Raw genomic sequence first — 17158 nt, 5'->3', positions numbered from 1 at the left:
AATTTATTTGTAATTTAACTTAGTTTGAAAACAAAATTTTCATTTTGCGAGAAAAAAATGGAATATCTTAAAATAATATTGATATTCACAAATTAATCAATCAACAGATTCTTTTCATTGATTTGAAAAAGAAAAGGTTCATTAGTCATTCATTTCATTCGCATGGAATGTGAAAGATTTATGCAGTTATGATATCGTCCAATAAAACATCCGTTTCCTCCAATGGAACATCATCAACAATTTGTTCCTTGAATGCCAAACCCAATAAAATGGTTTTCTTATCTTTTAGCTTTGTTGAAATACTTGTTTCCGATGACGACAATGATAGATCGTTGCATCGTCGATGTTGATTTTGTTCAAAATGTTCGCTCAAGTATTTATCATAGTAGCCCATTCCATGACCTAACCGACCACCCTTTCGAGTGAATGCGACACCAGGCAATAAAATTAAATCCAGTCCACCTTTGTGTCGATTTTTGTGTGTGGAAAAGAGCAAACAATAACTAAACTTGTCAAATACCATGCAAATTGTATCTATACGAATTGAAAATTCCTAGCTCACCCGTATCATTGGCACTTTCTCTGATTCCATCGTAATTTGGTTGACGAATATTCCATTTTGTCAATGGCAACGATTCAAAATCGGTCATATCGGTTATTTTCAGCATAACCATTTTGTTGCCACTGTATGATGGAACGAATACCTGCATCGATTGCATAAAAACAGACACACACATATATCAAAATCAAAATGAATAATGCATGATGATGAGTATTGTGGTTGGCGATTTTCATCTGTATATGACTTACTTCTTTTTGTTGACGAAACATTTCATTGAGAATAGCCTGCGTATTAACCTCTTGATTTAAGCTCAGATAAACGCTGATACGTGTCGATTGTTTGAATGCATCCGAATCGAGTATCTGGTACAAATATGTGTGAGAGAGAGAGATGAATGTTAAAGGAAAAGGTAATGTGGTTATCTCTTTATACATATAGTTCCTCAAATAATGGAAAAAGCGATTAAACTTTGGTAAAAGTACCTTTTTGGTTATGGCATCCGATTGGATCTTTTTGTTTTCTTGTGATTGGGTCAATAAAATTGCTTTGATTTGTTTTCGTAAAGCGGCTTTTAAAGGGTTTCTAACTGTCGACGACATTTTCCAGCAAATTTTTACTCTATACAATGTGTATAAATCGTCTTCGATGGTTTTTTTTTGTTTATTCAAGCGATTTGACCGAACGATGCCTCTCTCTCTGATGACAATGACTGGATGAATACAGAAATGTGAACAATTACCAGCTGCTATATATGCGATGAGTTTAGCTTGCTGTTTTATGGGTTATCAACAATATTGACCTAAGAAAATTTAAAAAACAAATACACTGGAGCATTTTTAAAAACATAAACAAATATAAAACGAAACTAAAATTTGTCATGATTTGCAAGAAAATATAAGCATAGAAATGGAAGAAAAAGAAGAAAAACAACAATTAAAGAATGGGCGTTGCATTATCTGTCATTGTCTCAACAACCATGAACTCAAAGCAACGGTTTCCAGTCACTGTGAATAGTAATGCAGAGCGCATAAAAATTCGTTCTATTTAAGTTTTAATCCAACGAAATGCCAAATGAAAGTTAGCCTTAGCACGATGAAAGGAAGTACAGAAAAACTGCATAATTTTTTTTGTGTAAAACGTTTCGCTATTTTCCAAAACGATTTACAAGGTCGTAACGGAATAGGGCGAATAAAATCCACTCACATATATGAATAAAAAAAAGGAGAAATAGAGAGAGAGAGAGACAAAATGTGTGAAAGAATTTATGAGCTCTACTGCGCGTTTGTATTCAACAACTAAAAACTGAATGGGGAGAATAGTGGGTGCTGGCAAAAACTTTTATTCGACTTCAATTTGTCCCATTCAAAAAGTGATTTCTATTAGCATGTTGCTGGTCAAGTTTGTGTTGATAGTAAAGGATCGACGGTGGCGAATGCGTGCGCTGTGTGTATGTATCTGGTGCGGAACCAAACGCAATATTGATCGTTTTTCTCTCTAATATAAATTCAACATCATGGATATCGACTTCTGAACAGTTTCACGTTATTATTATTATTTTTTTGCGATATCGAAAAAGAGAGAGAAAAATAGCGAAGAGAAGAGACAATGAGAGAAGAAAAGAAGAGAGAAACAAACAATGTAAGACCTGGGATACAAACTATTCTATAAAAACTTTTGTCTTTCCGTTCACCTATTAATTTGTCAAGTTCACAAGCGAAACTTTTTTGTAAACAGAAGGATAACAAGCACCGTGTCAGCAAAAACAACGGCAGTTACTATGATGGTGGCAGTGTGTCAGGTGAAGATATATGCATTTTGCTAGTCTTTCATGTATGAATTAGTCGAAAAGAAAATATATTTAAAAAAAATATTCTTTATATACCAATAAATCACCGGATTCATGGTGAAATGTTTTGGTTGTTGCTTTTTTTTCCACACCGGACTCAAGCAATGAGACAATTTATTTTTATTGTCATGCAAAAATGGTTTTGAAAGGAAAAATGAAACAAACGACGACAGAAATCTATTTTATATATGTGCTTGCATGCTTTCAGATTCGGATGGGTGAAAGTACGATATTGCAATGAGCAACAGAGTGTGCCTTTAAAATTTGCTTGGGGTGTATGTGTATGCGCGCTAGAAAGAATAAGTATATTTCTGCAGTTTAGCTCGTCAAGCTCATTGATCATTTATGCTGGTTTTGTATTTTCGTGATATTTTTTTTCTCTTCTTTTTCACTCTGAGTTAACGAAGGACTGTGATGTGTGTTGGCCAATGTTTTTGCCAATAAAGGTGACTGTGTCATCCTGCACGATGTGACTTGATTATGATACGAGAGATGTATGCAGTGCCAAATGACGACAACATGTGATACAAGTAGCGAGAGTGAGAAAAACACAAAAAAAACATCGTTTAAAACACTAACAGAGCAGCGAACAGAATCAGCAGAAGCACCACCAACTATCACGAAAAAAAATTGGTACAAAATGTTACGCAAAAATTGCAAACACACAGCGAGAGAGTGTACGATAGAGAAAGAGAGCGAGTGAATGGGAGCGCGAGATTTATTTTTCGGGACACCGCGCGCACAGAATGTGCCACAATTCCTTTGCACCGTCTGAAGTTTACTATTTGCTGCTATCGTTCGTAATGCCTCTGATTATGACAGTGAGAAGAGAGCGCACGAAAAAGCACGTTGTCGATTTAAATACATCCGCATTGCTTTGCAGCAAAATAGAAAATAACTTAACACACAAGCATACCAATGGACGCACACAATCACATGTTACAACAACATACCAATGCGTAACGACACATACGCACAACGACCGAACAAGAAAACGCAATCAAAATTCTAGAACCATGTGTATATATGTGACTGAATGGATATCATTATGTAAAATGGTGTTAGTGTTTACAAGTTTACATTCACGGATAGAAGAGAACATATGATTTTTTTTTTTTGTTTCATTTTTTCTCGTTTCTCTGTTGAGTTTGTTCGCTATTACTGAGAGTTCAATGTATAGGGTGGCCAACGAATCGATTCACTATAACATTAATGCATAGATGCTCACGTGTACAATATTGTTCTTTCGTCACACACTCTATAACAAAAAAAAAAATGTTTTGTGTGAGAGATTCAAGCCGCATGTACATACCAATGGACGATTCATATTTTCCCATAGGTTTCGCTTCTTCGCATCGTATATACTCATATACATTTGTATAGATAGCCTGACAGCAGCAACAACAGCGACGGCAACATCAACACACGACCGAATAGCCAGCTCATGGCAATGCGAGTGAGTGAGAATGAAATACCAACACACATGCACAACGGAGAGCCCAATTCAATCCAATCCCGCACTAGAATGTGTGTAAGAAATCTACGATTCGCAACAAATATCTGATTCAGTGTTCGTTGCACCTCCATCAGATGTCGTACGGTCTTTTGTCTGTAGTGTTTTCGCACTCGTCAATCAAAAATTCCTTTATTATCATTTATTATCGGTTAATGTTAGATTTGTGTTTAATTATTTATCGCTTGTTTTGGATTTTATTTTATTTGCGTCAAATGATACACTAAAATGTTCTAGCTGCTCTTTGTCAAATGCCATTGACATTTATTTTAACCATTACTTTTCGAGTACTTAAACGGTTCGTTTTATTTTAATTTACTTGTAAATGTGTGAACACCGAATAAGAAGCAAAGAAATAAAAAACAAAAACAGAGAGAAGAAGAAGCACTTTGAGATACAAAATAAATGGAACCTTTCAAACAAAATGAATTAGCGATAACATAACAAACAAACAGCAACAAAAAAAATGTATTAAAAAATAGAATTCATTATAATTTGTGTGCATTCGTCAATAGACGGTTAACTATTGAAAGAAATAGTGAGAGCTCAAGCAACAACAAAAGAAGCAAAAAAAAGAAGTTGTAGCTTTTTCAAACTAATAAACAATTTCAAAACCGATCAACTAGTGAATGTGTGGCAATGAGAGTGGAAAATGTGAGTAATGTGTGAAACTTGATTCAAGTTTAATCCTCAACTGATCACACATAAAATCGCAAATGAATATTGTTCGAAAAAAAGTGAGTGTGAGACAGAAGAAGAGAGAGAGAGAGATAGTTATTTTCAATGTGGGTATAAATCTTTTTTATCGAGTAAAAAAGAAATGAATTCGATTGAAATTTTCGGCGTATTTAACCGCCGTTCTCAAATCATTTTGCGTGTTTTCTTTTGTGTGTTTGCGTGTGAGCAATTTTGTTGTAAATTTCGTTTTTAACACTGAATATAAAACAGGAAAAAGAAGTATGATAGAGCGTAAAAAAATCCCAGAATCGCATTCGAATTTGTCTCTAGTGCGAATTTTGTATTCTACCTGAAATCGCGTACATGCGATACACGAATTAATTTTCACTTCTTCTTTATGAGCACAAGTAATTGAACAGTTTTTTTTTTCATACAGAGTTGTTCGCATAGTGATGACAAATTATAGTTCGCTGTCGTTTGAAGAAAAAAAAGTTATTGCGCGAACAAAATTGCGTGTAAATGTGTATGTGCAACGGTTACGAGCGACAAACGAACAAGATTATTATTTTCAAACAAATTCATTCGCTACAATGTCAATATTGTGTAACAAAGCAATAAGTACGTTTTTTTATTATTATCGCCCTTAAACTTCGAAATTCAGTTGTGTATATATTAATAATTTTGTTCTATGATCATATCTCATTTGGCATTTGAGATCGTGTGCGCGCTTTCTTCGATTCAGCTGATGTGTCGCCGCATATATAATTACGCGTTCACCATGGCATATGTGTGTAGAGATTTTTTTTAATTGGAACAATAAAAAAAGAAGAAGAAGAAGTGAAAACATGTTGAAGCCAGACAACAAAAGCAATTGGAAAATATGAATGCGCCGCGTATTCAATTATGCATATAAAAAATCGAAGCTAAATCAACTGATTTTTCAAATCAAATGCTCTAGATTTTTTCCGGGAATTTCGTTACTGTATGCTTGTTCGTTGCACACTATCCTAATGCATATGATACGTGTGCCTTCCAATGCGTCTGGATTATATTACATTTTATGCACTGTAATTGATGTTTTTGTTTATAGATTGAGAAAGAGAAGAGTTATTCGAGAGGGCTCTTCCACAGCACAGTTCAGTGTAGCGTATGATTGTTGTTTGATATTTGCTCCTTCTCTCTCCCTCTCTCTCTCTCTCTCTCTCTCTCTCTCTTTCTCTCTCTCTCTCTCTTCCTCTCGGTAGATTGCTCATTCGATTTATGTATTCAGTTTGCATTAGGCTTGAAAACTTGCCGATTATTGTCAATTCTTATTAAACTCGATTAGAATCTTGAAATTACATGGTGTTGACGTAAATGTATGCATGACCGGAGCGAAGATGAAGATGATGAAAACAGACATTTAATATGTGCGTGTGCCGTCTGAAATTAAAACTAAAAAAAAACCTTAGACAGATAGACAGACAACAACAACGACCGAGACTTTTGTATTTTGTGATTCTTCAAGTTTCATAACTTAGAACTGCCCGTTTATATTACTTGCTCTGTTTCGATAATCACCTATTTTCTCTTTCACTCCCTCTCTGGCTCCGTCGGCATTTACCATTTTTTTTTTGTTCGGCTCAATTTCAAAGTTTTTCAGTTGTATCGCGTGTGTTGCCGTGTCCAAAAAAAAAGAAGTGTGTATAAAATGTAAACAAGGTCTGTGCATGTGAAAATTTATAGTTTTGAGCCAGAAATACCTATAGTTATTGAGTGTATGTATTGGTTCTTAGCTTGCATGGTTCTCAAGGCTTTTTATTCACGTTATTTCATCGTTGAGTAAAGTCCACATTCATGTTCAGTGCAAATGACACCGCACACCGTATGTGTGATGTGTGTAATGTACTGTGTATATATTATTCTGATTATTATATGTTATGTTCATCCGAAATATATACATATATATCAAGCACACTGTTTTTCAATTATCATTCAATTCACTCAATTTGGCTAGTTTATTCCCAAAGCGGACTTAATATCCATTGGGCCCTCCACTTACTTTAACACAATTGTGTGAAATTTCGCACATTATGGCCTGAAGCGATTTATCGAAACGATTTTAACATCAATACACGATCATTTATTTCGTTTGCCATGTGACAGAGGTGAGAGAGGTGTTTGATCCTTTATCGAAATCACGGTGTTAATAGAGCTATAATATATAGGTTTTGTGTTTTTAAGGCGGCCGTATATTTTAACAAATACCCATCAAGCTATCGTTTGACATGTATCGAAAACATCATAATAAAAACCAATATCCATTTAAAGCTCAATCAGAATGACGACGATAATTCTATGAATGTTTACACAGAAATACATCAAATAAAAACGAAAACATTTTTTAACCACATGTGTTTGATGCGGTGGGGTGGCCACTACATCTGATGATTATTTGGCAATATTCGCTTGGGCTAGTTATCGCTTCTCTCTCTCTCTCTTTTTCTCTTTTTGTGTAAATTATTTTCAATCCACTTTTGTTTTCTGGTTTTTGATTTTATTGAGATGCTTTCGTAGAAAAAAAAAGAAGAAGAAGAAATAAAACAAAATCAAAGCCAAAATAAATACGCAAACAGACAGTCATGTATAGCGAAATGATCAGAAACAGAGAAATTGAAATACACAGCTGAGACGACGATGTACGACAAACAAACATACACACATCCCGTTGGGCTGTTATCATATGTTCTCTTTCTCACGTGCAAGCGTGAATTCGATTATAATGCACACACACATACACACACGATCATTCTGATCGTCTTAGTCGTCGTCTTCATACTGACACCAGACACGAGGCTTCGGCTTACAAAGTATTCAAAAGCAACACGCACGAATAAGAAACCGAGCTCTTTTGCATGTCAAATGAGAAATAAAAGAAGGAAAAAAATCAGTTTTTTTTTGTTGATAAAAATGACGACGAAATGAATAGAAATGCTCGTATGTGTGCGCAAATGTATGAATGAATAAAAACAAAAATAGACCCCGTTTCTCGTTCGTTCGTTCGTTAGACATAACGAAATAGTTCAAATCAAACGAAACATATGAAACTCATTTCTTATTCATGATTGAACATCACAACTTCAATAGTAGATGTACACACATGTTAAACACTTTTGTGCATATCAATTGGCATCTCTCTCTCTTCCTTATTCGATTGCTCCGAGCTCATCTCTTTTGGTAAGCAAGAGAGAGAGAGAGAGAGAATTGTTTGTTGCTTTTGAACTATAACTGTTCTTTTATGTCATTGTTACCTCATTTTTAATTGGTTTGTATTACTTTATCGTTTCAGCATTGACAATGAATTACAAAACCAAATTATTGAATAACAAATGGCATTGATTTCAAGCGCATCAAAAATGAAAACAAATGCCATACAAGAAAATCGTGTTCGTTTTCCTCTAATTTATTGATTCAACACTCCCTCATTTGCTGTACATTTCGAAATTGATTGTAAAATATTTGATTGAACATTTATTCGCTATTGTCAAACGGTGTGTATTGATAGTAGGCTTGTCACCAGACAGGCCGAATTTAAAATTTATCACAAAACAAGGTGAAGGTAAATACTTCTAAATAGATTGCAGTCTAGGTCTGGATTTTTTTTTGCTTCATTCTTTCGTTTGGTTATGCCTGAATTTGTTGTCATCGTTTAATCAATTTTTTTCTTTTATCAAACGAACCCGATATCGTCAATCTGTTACTTTATCATCTCGGTGTTTATTGTTATTCGAGCTTTTTTTACCGCCGGTCGTTAACATTTAATGAACTTTATAGAGCTTCAATAATTTTAAATTATTCATTAAAAGCGTATCATATGATGTACCACATCGTTCAAAACACAAATTGAACACTTCTTGTTTTTTTACAATTACACATGTGATACTTTGATGTCTGTGCCGCACTTTGTCCACCCTAGTTTTCTCATCGTATATTTTATTGCTCGTTCAACAATTAAAATGATCTAGATTTTTGTTGTTGTTGTTGCTGCTGCTATGTTTGGTATTTCATCATGTCCGCGCTCATGCAATAATTTTCAATCGCTTAGTCTGTCAAAGTAATTCGTTCTTGAAATTGCAAAAGGCGCAATAAAAATCGAAACCTAGAAGCGAAACAGAAATAGATAGAGATTGAATGAACAAGTCAAGATCACCCCCAAAAGTGAGATGCTTTCCTCTTTCTCTCTCTCTCTCTCTCTCTCAACTTTATCGATTTCATGTTGCGTGACTAACAAACAAATCTTGCGATGTGCCTGTGTAGTTTCCACATAAATTTATCTGTTCGCTGAGTTTATTACCAGACTTTTGGATTTTCTTTTCATCGAACTTCCCAAATGTGAAACTTTTTCGCATCAATAACAACTGAGTTTAAAATCCGCATGGCAAAGAATAGAGGAAGATGGAAAGAAAAAGAGAAAACAGAACCAAAAAAAAATATAAAAAACGCAATTGAATGAAGAAAGCATTTATATATTCGTTTTAACGATAGAGCTATTTTTGCCCCATTTGAAACAAAACATTGGCTTTAAGTTTCCAAACAAACTTAAATCACTGTGGATATTACGGCTGTTGATCAGATTTGAATTTTAATTGTACACTGAAAATGAAACAAGAACGCTAGAATACACTGCGAAACGAATCCAGTGCCATTGAATTTGAAAAGGATAATCTCACTTTAATCGCATCAAAGGCGCAAAATATGTACTAAATAATATATCGTTGTTGCTGTCGTTTCGTTTTGTTTTTGTTTAAAAAAAAAATTCCTTCATCTCTCTATTTTATATATAAATTGGGATGGGAAATCCGATGGTCGAAGGCTCATATCGTTATTGTGTTCAAGCGTGTCAAATATAATGCGAACGAGTGAACAATTTTTGATGAGTGTGCAATAACAAATAAACGAAAAAAAAAATCAGCAATCGTGTACACTCGCATAATTGTGTTATAAATGAGAGTCAACAAAAATTTCATTAGATTCAACGTCGTACGTCACTTCGTCTGCGTGTGCATATACAACAATCAAAGTTCGCATACACACACAAACACTTCATTCAGAATTCAAAACACAAATTGTGTATAGAACGCACATTTGTTATTACAATACCAAACCATAAACATAATATAAGTTATCTCATTCGCTCATTTTCCTCTTACTTTCTCTCTCGTCGTTTGTAGGCCGCATATAGGCGCTTAAGTATATTGTATATACCAGTTTGTTGTCAAATAATAATTAAATATGATTGAATGCGAATAATTGTTTCAAAGTGATCAGCTGAAGTGATGCGGTGCAGTTAATTCGATGTGAGAACTCCCTCACTGCCAGTTCATTTAATAAAATTTGTCGAAATGCCACACCTAAAAGCGAAGCGTGCAAATGAGATGAGTGACATCGTTATCGTCATCTTCAACTTGCAAACTTTCTCATTATCAACAAAACGTCGGAAAATTAGAGACAGAAAATGAACGAATTTGCGCTGCTCACTCCACACAACTCACACATATTGCTAACTTATTGTAACTTTTGAATTTGTCAAGAAACCAACACATTTTCCGACAATCATTTCGGCCATATAATATAGAATCCTTTTGCCAGTATTTTCATTTAATTACCAAATTTATTATTTTCTTTACATTCCAACGTATATACATATCACATTGTGCAATAACATTGTTTCCATTTTCTTCTCTGTTTCGGTTTATGCTTCTTGCGGTAGATCGTCTGATGCTCATTTTTGATTCCTTATTTTTGGCAGACACACACACACCATACAACAAAGAGATCCTGCTGCTGCTTGACTCTTATTTTCAATTGGAAACGCTTCACTCACATCAGAATGATGGATGGATAGAATAATATTCCCTTCTCAACGAAAAATATAATAAAATCACGAACGCATTCATATTTCATAGGAACGTCCAACAGTTACCGTGATAATAAAAAAAATGTGACTTAAATACCGAAAAAACTGCGAATCGAATCAATTCGTAATTGACAAAAAAAAAAAACAAAACAATTTAAAAAAATCAAACTAATATAACAAACACGACTTTTCCTTTTTTTTAAATTGGATTTTAACTTCTTTTTTTCATCTTTTTAAAATCGAAAATAAGAAAGAAGAAAATAACCAATCCAAAATCATTCGGTTTGTGATTTTAAGTTTCCCTTTTCAATCTCTCTACTTATAAAAGTTTTTTTTTCAATCAATCTGTGATTTTAAACTAAAATAAAAACAAAATAATTAAAAATATTATCAGAAAATAGTTATAAATAAAATTAAAAAAAGAAGAAGAAGGAAATCGTGACGTAAAATAGTAAACAACAGCATCAAGAAATAATACAAAAAAAAAGATAAACAAACTTTACCATAATATACAAATTGTGTACTTATTAAATTTGTAGTGTAATTTTTTTTGTCTCGATGTTGGTGGAATTTAATCGGTGAAAATGAAACGTGCTTAAAATATTCATTGTTAATTTTTGTTTCCTTCGAAAGAGTAAATTTATTTTTTATACAAACGGTGCAAAAGAGGAGAGATAATAACAAATCAATATTTACTACAACTACTCTCAATACATTCAACGTAAATCGTCGCCGTTATCGTCATAGTCGTCGGCGGTATCTATAGCGTCGGAAAACCCCATAATTTCAACGGCGAACAATTTAATTCGGTACTTAAATGCGAAATGCTCAAACAGCATAAAAGACAATCAAAACCAGTAAGTATACCACACACTGTAATTGTTATACGATTAAATACCACGTTCATTGATCCTGTTCGTTGGTTTTGTTTTTTTTTTTTAAATATGAATAACACATTAATTGTAGAAATCAGTATGAATAGTGTGCGTTGAATTTCGATTCGCAGGGTTTCATTTTGCTAGCATGCACAATGTAAATGAAATAAAACAAGGCATACCAATATGTGCAGCGCACAAAAAAGATAATCGAAAAACATGTGCAAAAAGAAGTCCCAATGCCAATGAAAATTCGACACACCATATTCGCATAGAGTTTTGTGATTGAGTCGTTAAATACATTAATCTTTTAAAAATAAGACGGGAAATATAACAACAGCGAAATAATAAAGCGAAAAACTCAAAAACAGATGCTTTTCATCAACTAACCAACCAACCAACCAACCGCACTAATCAACATTCATTTTGAAATGACTAATAAATCGAATCAAACGAGATATAAAAAAACATATAAACACAAAGTTTCTAGTCTCTCTCACCCTCCCTCTCTCACTCTCTCTCTTTTCACATCAACGGCATTTCAACATGTGTTTTAAATGTTCTAAGAAATGGTGTGTGCCGTCGTTCATTTTTCGCAAGTGCTCACAAATTCATTTAATGTGAACAATATACCGAAAAAATGCAAACGAAAGAGAAAAATAACTATAGAAAATTACCACTCGAATGGAGTCTGTCGTTGCTTTTTTTTTACGATGATGGTTGCGATGTTTTCCATGTTGTGCATATGTTGCATATAATGTATATGTGTGTAGGCACATCTCACGTTCGAAACTCGCACGATGCGCACCACAATACACTTGGGATAATTTAAAGCATATTTTGTTTTGGGCCGTCATGTATGCCATTCTGTCATTATGCTTTTTAAATGTATGAGTCAATAACAAAATCATTCCATCAAAAACATATTCTATTCACATTCGCACTCTCTCCATATCTATCTCTTTCTCTCTATTTCTCCTTCATTGTTGATTTTCCCGACCTCGGAGCTTATGCACATATTTTCAAACTATCTTTGTTGCTCTAATAGCCAACACACGAGTCAATTTTTTTTTACCACCAAGAGATGTGGCATATTATGTGAATTAACTGACGCGAATCAAAGAGAAAAAAAGAGAGATGATAACAGACCAAAAGGGAGCGTGAAATAAAAAAAAGCACATTTGATTGCATACTGCGAATAAACATTATTGCAAATCAACTTTGAAAATTCATTTGTCATAATCGTAAAAATTGAATCAGTTTGGAAAATCAGGAGGCGGTGGGTTGACAGATTTCTGACATACATTTTATGCTCAATTTAAGTTAATCGCTTTTGTCACTTTACATTGACAATTGGCATGTTCGATTGAAAAAAAAATGTAATTTTTATGTCCACGAAGCAGCAGTAGCAGCAACAAGAACCGAAAAAAAACAACACCAACATAATGGGCAGATGAAAGCTGTGTGAATTATCGTATATAGGGAGAACAGGTGGATGCGAATACGCTTAAATTGGACATAAAATAAATTGGCTTATGGTCGAAAATTGGTTTTGTTTAGTTAACTTCTATAAAAAAAGGAACCCCACATGAATCTAAGGAGGGAGAAGAAAAAAAATATGTCTCGATGAATATTGAAACGAGAGAGAAAATTGTGTTTATATCATCTGGAATTTCTTGAAATTTTATATTTAAAGGACACATATATTTTTTTTGTGTGGAAAAATGATGGAATTTATCTTTGGCCGCAACGCGAAAATGTTACTATTTGCCAACGGCATTTTAAAAACGCGAAAAAAAAATGTGGGCCTATACATGTAATAAAATGATAATTGTCCCTTTGTTTGAATTCAACGAAATATCATTTTACTGATTTTGATTCCAATCATCCGCACAAACATGTATTATTATTTTTCCTCTATTTCGATATAACAGATAGTATCTGTCTTTCACTCACTTACACACTGGAAAATTAAGTAACATCCATTATGCTTAAGGGTAATCGTTTCATTTTCCAATCAAGTGCATGTCATGCCGAAGCATATTCACAGTTAAGCTGCCCCAATAATTCGAATCACTGCTCTCTCTTTCTCTTTTTCCCCTCTTTCTCTCTCTCTCCATCTTCCTCTCCATTCGATATGTTGAAAACAACAAACAAAAAAAGCTACAAAACGCAAAGCTAAACAACCAAATCTGTCGTAATAATTTGTTGTTCCATTTGCAATGGGATCAAACACACGCACACATATTTTGAAATTGCTGAAACATAACTCTGCATGTAATGCACAATGTGTGTGTGTGTGTGTGTGTGGGAGAACTATTGTTACTGAAACCAATTGTTACATGATATGCGATAGTCTTGTAAAAAGCGTTTATCTCGCTTTGTGGGAGAGAGTGTGCGTGTGTGTGTGTGTGTTAAATTAACCCCCTGCTAGGTTTTTATCTCTTTATTGCTCGCGCTTGCCTAATTTAATACAACCTAATCAAAGACACGTTTCTGTATCTTTTTAAATGTATCAATTTGAGACGACACAAATTCTATTTACTTTTATCAAGCTTTTGTTCGTTACTACTACCGATTGTGCGCTTTTTGTTACCGCTTCTCATTTTAGTGCGTCAATTTGAATGTGATTCAGTGTTCTTGTTTTTGTTTTTCTTCTATTTTTCTTATTTAATTTTTTTTTTTTTGCTTTCGAATTATTTAAATACATAATTTTTCCTTTCTTCTATTTTTATGTTATTCTGCTATTGCGCGTTCTCTCGTCACTTTCGACAATTCAACTTCACACAAATGTGCGTGCACACAAAAACAAAATAAAACAAAACAAAAAACAAATTCCCCACACACTCCTATACAAAAATGTCTTGATATTGAAATTGCACACTGACACAACCTAAACATCAATTACGTTAAATCGAACGAACACACTATATTTGATTTTGAAAACAAAAACCTAATCATTTACACATTCAACGAAATGATTCACAGAAAATAGGTTGGGGTCTTAAGAAAATATGTTGGGGACTTGTTAATATAACTGTACCGCGGGTAAGATTAACATTTAAGATTTTTTTTCTTTCATTTTTTCTTTAAACATTTATTTATTTGAACAAACCCGTTCAATTTATGCAAAAAAAAAAAACGAATATAATTATTTTAAGTTTTCCTTTGACAATTTTTGAGAAAAAGTTTTCACTTTTTCTTCCATGCTCATTCAATTGGTATGGAATTAATGAGCTCCAAACTAATGATGAACTTTGTTATGGAATCGGTAGCACTAAGCTTGTTAGTCGATGTGATTTTTTTTGCTGTTGCTGTTGTTGGTAGTTCATGTATTTAAACTCTTGTCATATATAGTAGGTTAATAGCATTAACTTGTTGAACAGAGAAAACACCCTTAAACTACTTACACTCGAAGAAATTTCAACATTTTCTTCTCAGCTCTTTAATGAATGATTAAAATTGTAAAATTATTGATGTAAACATGACTGCTTTCGATAGCGAAAAAGGAACTGTACACATGCACGCACTTCCGGTTGAAGCTACCGTTTAATCGTTCGGAGAGCCTCTGAGCGAGGGACTGTGCATACTGTATCATCGTATTTATCTCATTCTCTCTCTTTCTCTCTATTGCATTGTTTTGCTTAAACAAACAGAACAATTTTTATAATGCAATTTTCATAGTTTTTTTTACAAAAAAAAAAAACATGTAAGATGTTTCATGCAATTTGAATATTTTTTTATGTTCGCTTGAAATACGGTAAAATAATTATTACATTAATGTGCATCAGTCATTCGAAATCAATCGAAAGCGAATCATTTCTCTATAAATCTCTTTCCTTGGTTGAGCACCTTTCACCAGCGATGCGAACCGGTTTGACATTTCTCATACAAACCGATTTCGGAGTGGTATCTCGAATTGGTTTCATTTGTGTATTGAACGAAACGGAGCAAGCGGAACGTTCCGAAAATGGTTTGTATGGCGAACATACATTCACGCTATGTATACGTGATTGACGATGCTTTGAATGTATGAGTGTACAATGTTGATGCTATGCACACAGCACAGCTCATCGCAGACTGCGATTTGCAGTAGAAACCATTTTTCGAACGTTCCGATTGCTCCGGTTTGGTTTTAAGTGAAACCAAAAAAATGGTTTGGTTTCGGTTCGTATCGCTGCCTTTCACCCACGTCGACCTATTTACTTTTAACTGTGTGCACTCAAATTGACATGTAAATTATGATGCTATCCATTTATTTTGGTGTATATGCATATTGAGTTTATATTGAAAAAGCTCCATTTACTTATATAATACGTATAAAGAGAATCCACTTTTCTCGACAATATTCCACTTGAGATGATTTATTCATCACAGTAAACACTTCAATTTTTGAACATCATCAAATGGACTGAAATTCGATCAACGCATTATTTCTTTTCAGCATCAATTCACTTTTAGCACAATCCGAGTGCGAGTTAACCGATCCATATGAAATCCTCAGTGTTCACACTGGAATGAAATATGCAACCATATCTACAGGGTGTCGCATATATCAGGCTCACTATGAAGGAGTGAAAATTTCTAAAAACACACCCCTCAAAGGGGATCGGGGCATCAAAAAACCCCAAGACGTGATTTTTTTGACCTGAAACCCCGAAACTCGGAATCAACATGCAAAAATACTTTAGTTAGAATTGATATTTTTCTCATCCACGTTTTTTCAAGAATTTCGGACCAAAAAAGTGTAAAATCGACTTTGTAAGATTTGAGGGGTGATATATGAGACACCCTGTATATATTTTCATGTAAAATATTCCATATCATACAAAATATATCCACTCTACACTGTCGGTAGTTTATGCCCTGCAAACAAGGAAGCTGACCCAAAAACCTCGTCATCGTTGTCACCTTCGACAGCGACAATATTCACTTAATTTTTGTTCATCTTATTACAAGAGGGAAAATGATGAGAGGAATGAGGGCACACAACTCAAAACTCTATTCGTCAGTAAAATTAGTCTAATTTTGTAATAAGAACTGGTTTTTTTTGTCAATGACTGCGTCAGATGAGAAAATATAATTATTAACGAGTGCATTATCACATAATGAATTATTCTGCGTCAATAATACACAATGTGGAGAAAAAATGCCTGGATATATATATTGAGTGGAAAGTATACTGAAAGGAAGAAAGAGATTTTTTTAAATACAGAATGGTATATAGAGGAAGTGAAAAACCAGTGTACTTGATTTGAATATGGTTCACTTAAGTCGAAAGTTCCTCTTTCGGCAATCAACTAGATTTGCTTTACGTTCAAAGTTCAGAGCAAATAAGTTTTTATAACAATTGGCCCACTTGACATACATTTATTTATTTTTATGATTCCCATGGAAATGGGGGGCGTTGTGACTTATTTCGCGCTCATTTGATTGTGAGTGATCATTGTACTCATTTGGGTGTGAAATGCGCGCATTAGATTGACACACTGTGTCACTGTGATAATTTAATTTTGTTTTGTTGGTTGTTGTGATTCTTGCTTGTGTATGAAATGTGTGCGTGCTTTATACGAAATGAACAACACTCTAACGTTCTCACTCTAATTTACAATAGGTGAACTTGGCTGACATTCTTTTATACTTGTTTTGTTTCTTTTGATTGTCATCTCACCAAGATTCCATTGTTATAACCACAAAGAAAGACAGAAAAACGGTCTCTGTTTTTTTTTTTTATTGCAAATATGATGTTTCCGAATGGGGTACATAAGACTGGGATTAGCGAACACTC

General features: G+C 33.9%; 2 protein-coding genes across 6 annotated transcripts in view; one reads left to right on the top strand and one right to left on the bottom strand.

Moving 5' to 3' along the window:
* Positions 1 to 3159, bottom strand: LOC116348844 (5-formyltetrahydrofolate cyclo-ligase). Its single transcript, XM_031780011.1, has 5 exons — positions 2988 to 3159; positions 1045 to 1361; positions 811 to 924; positions 563 to 704; positions 1 to 462 (listed from the first exon to the last, which is right to left on the bottom strand). Exons 2-5 carry the CDS (start codon positions 1159 to 1161, stop codon positions 179 to 181), a joined length of 657 nt encoding a protein of 218 aa, XP_031635871.1. The 5' UTR covers positions 1162 to 1361; positions 2988 to 3159; the 3' UTR covers positions 1 to 178.
* A 7686-nt stretch (positions 3160 to 10845) lies between these two features.
* Positions 10846 to 17158, top strand: part of LOC116348797 (transient receptor potential cation channel trpm) — a 51787-nt gene continuing 45474 nt past the window's right edge. For 2 of the 5 annotated variants that reach the window (XM_031779998.1, XM_031779930.1), the window contains exons 1-2: positions 10846 to 11352; positions 14359 to 14418. In XM_031779998.1, the coding sequence (XP_031635858.1) occupies positions 11320 to 11352; positions 14359 to 14418 (93 nt within the window). In that variant the 5' untranslated portion in view covers positions 10846 to 11319. Of the gene's footprint in view, positions 11353 to 14358; positions 14419 to 17158 lie in introns of those variants that run through there. The other 3 variants (XM_031779972.1, XM_031779946.1, XM_031779954.1) reach the window with 2 other exon arrangements.

This window comes from Contarinia nasturtii, unplaced genomic scaffold (assembly GCF_009176525.2).
Source record: "Contarinia nasturtii isolate CC-2019 unplaced genomic scaffold, AAFC_CNas_1.1 Cnas_scaffold_129, whole genome shotgun sequence".
Classification (NCBI taxonomy): domain Eukaryota; kingdom Metazoa; phylum Arthropoda; class Insecta; order Diptera; family Cecidomyiidae; genus Contarinia; species Contarinia nasturtii.
The sequence above is the reverse complement of the archived record's forward strand: the minus strand, read 5'-3'. Positions and strand labels throughout refer to the sequence as shown.

Excerpts from the sequence above, each read along its gene's own strand:
- LOC116348844 (XM_031780011.1), bottom strand. The coding sequence starts at position 1,161 with ATGTCGTCGACAGTTAGAAACCCTTTAAAAGCCGCTTTACGAAAACAA. Across the intron at positions 705-810 it reads TGTTTCGTCAACAAAAAGAA|GTATTCGTTCCATCATACAG; the intron begins GTAAGTCATATA and ends CAATCGATGCAG. Across the intron at positions 463-562 it reads AGAAAGTGCCAATGATACGG|GTGGACTGGATTTAATTTTA; the intron begins GTGAGCTAGGAA and ends ATCGACACAAAG.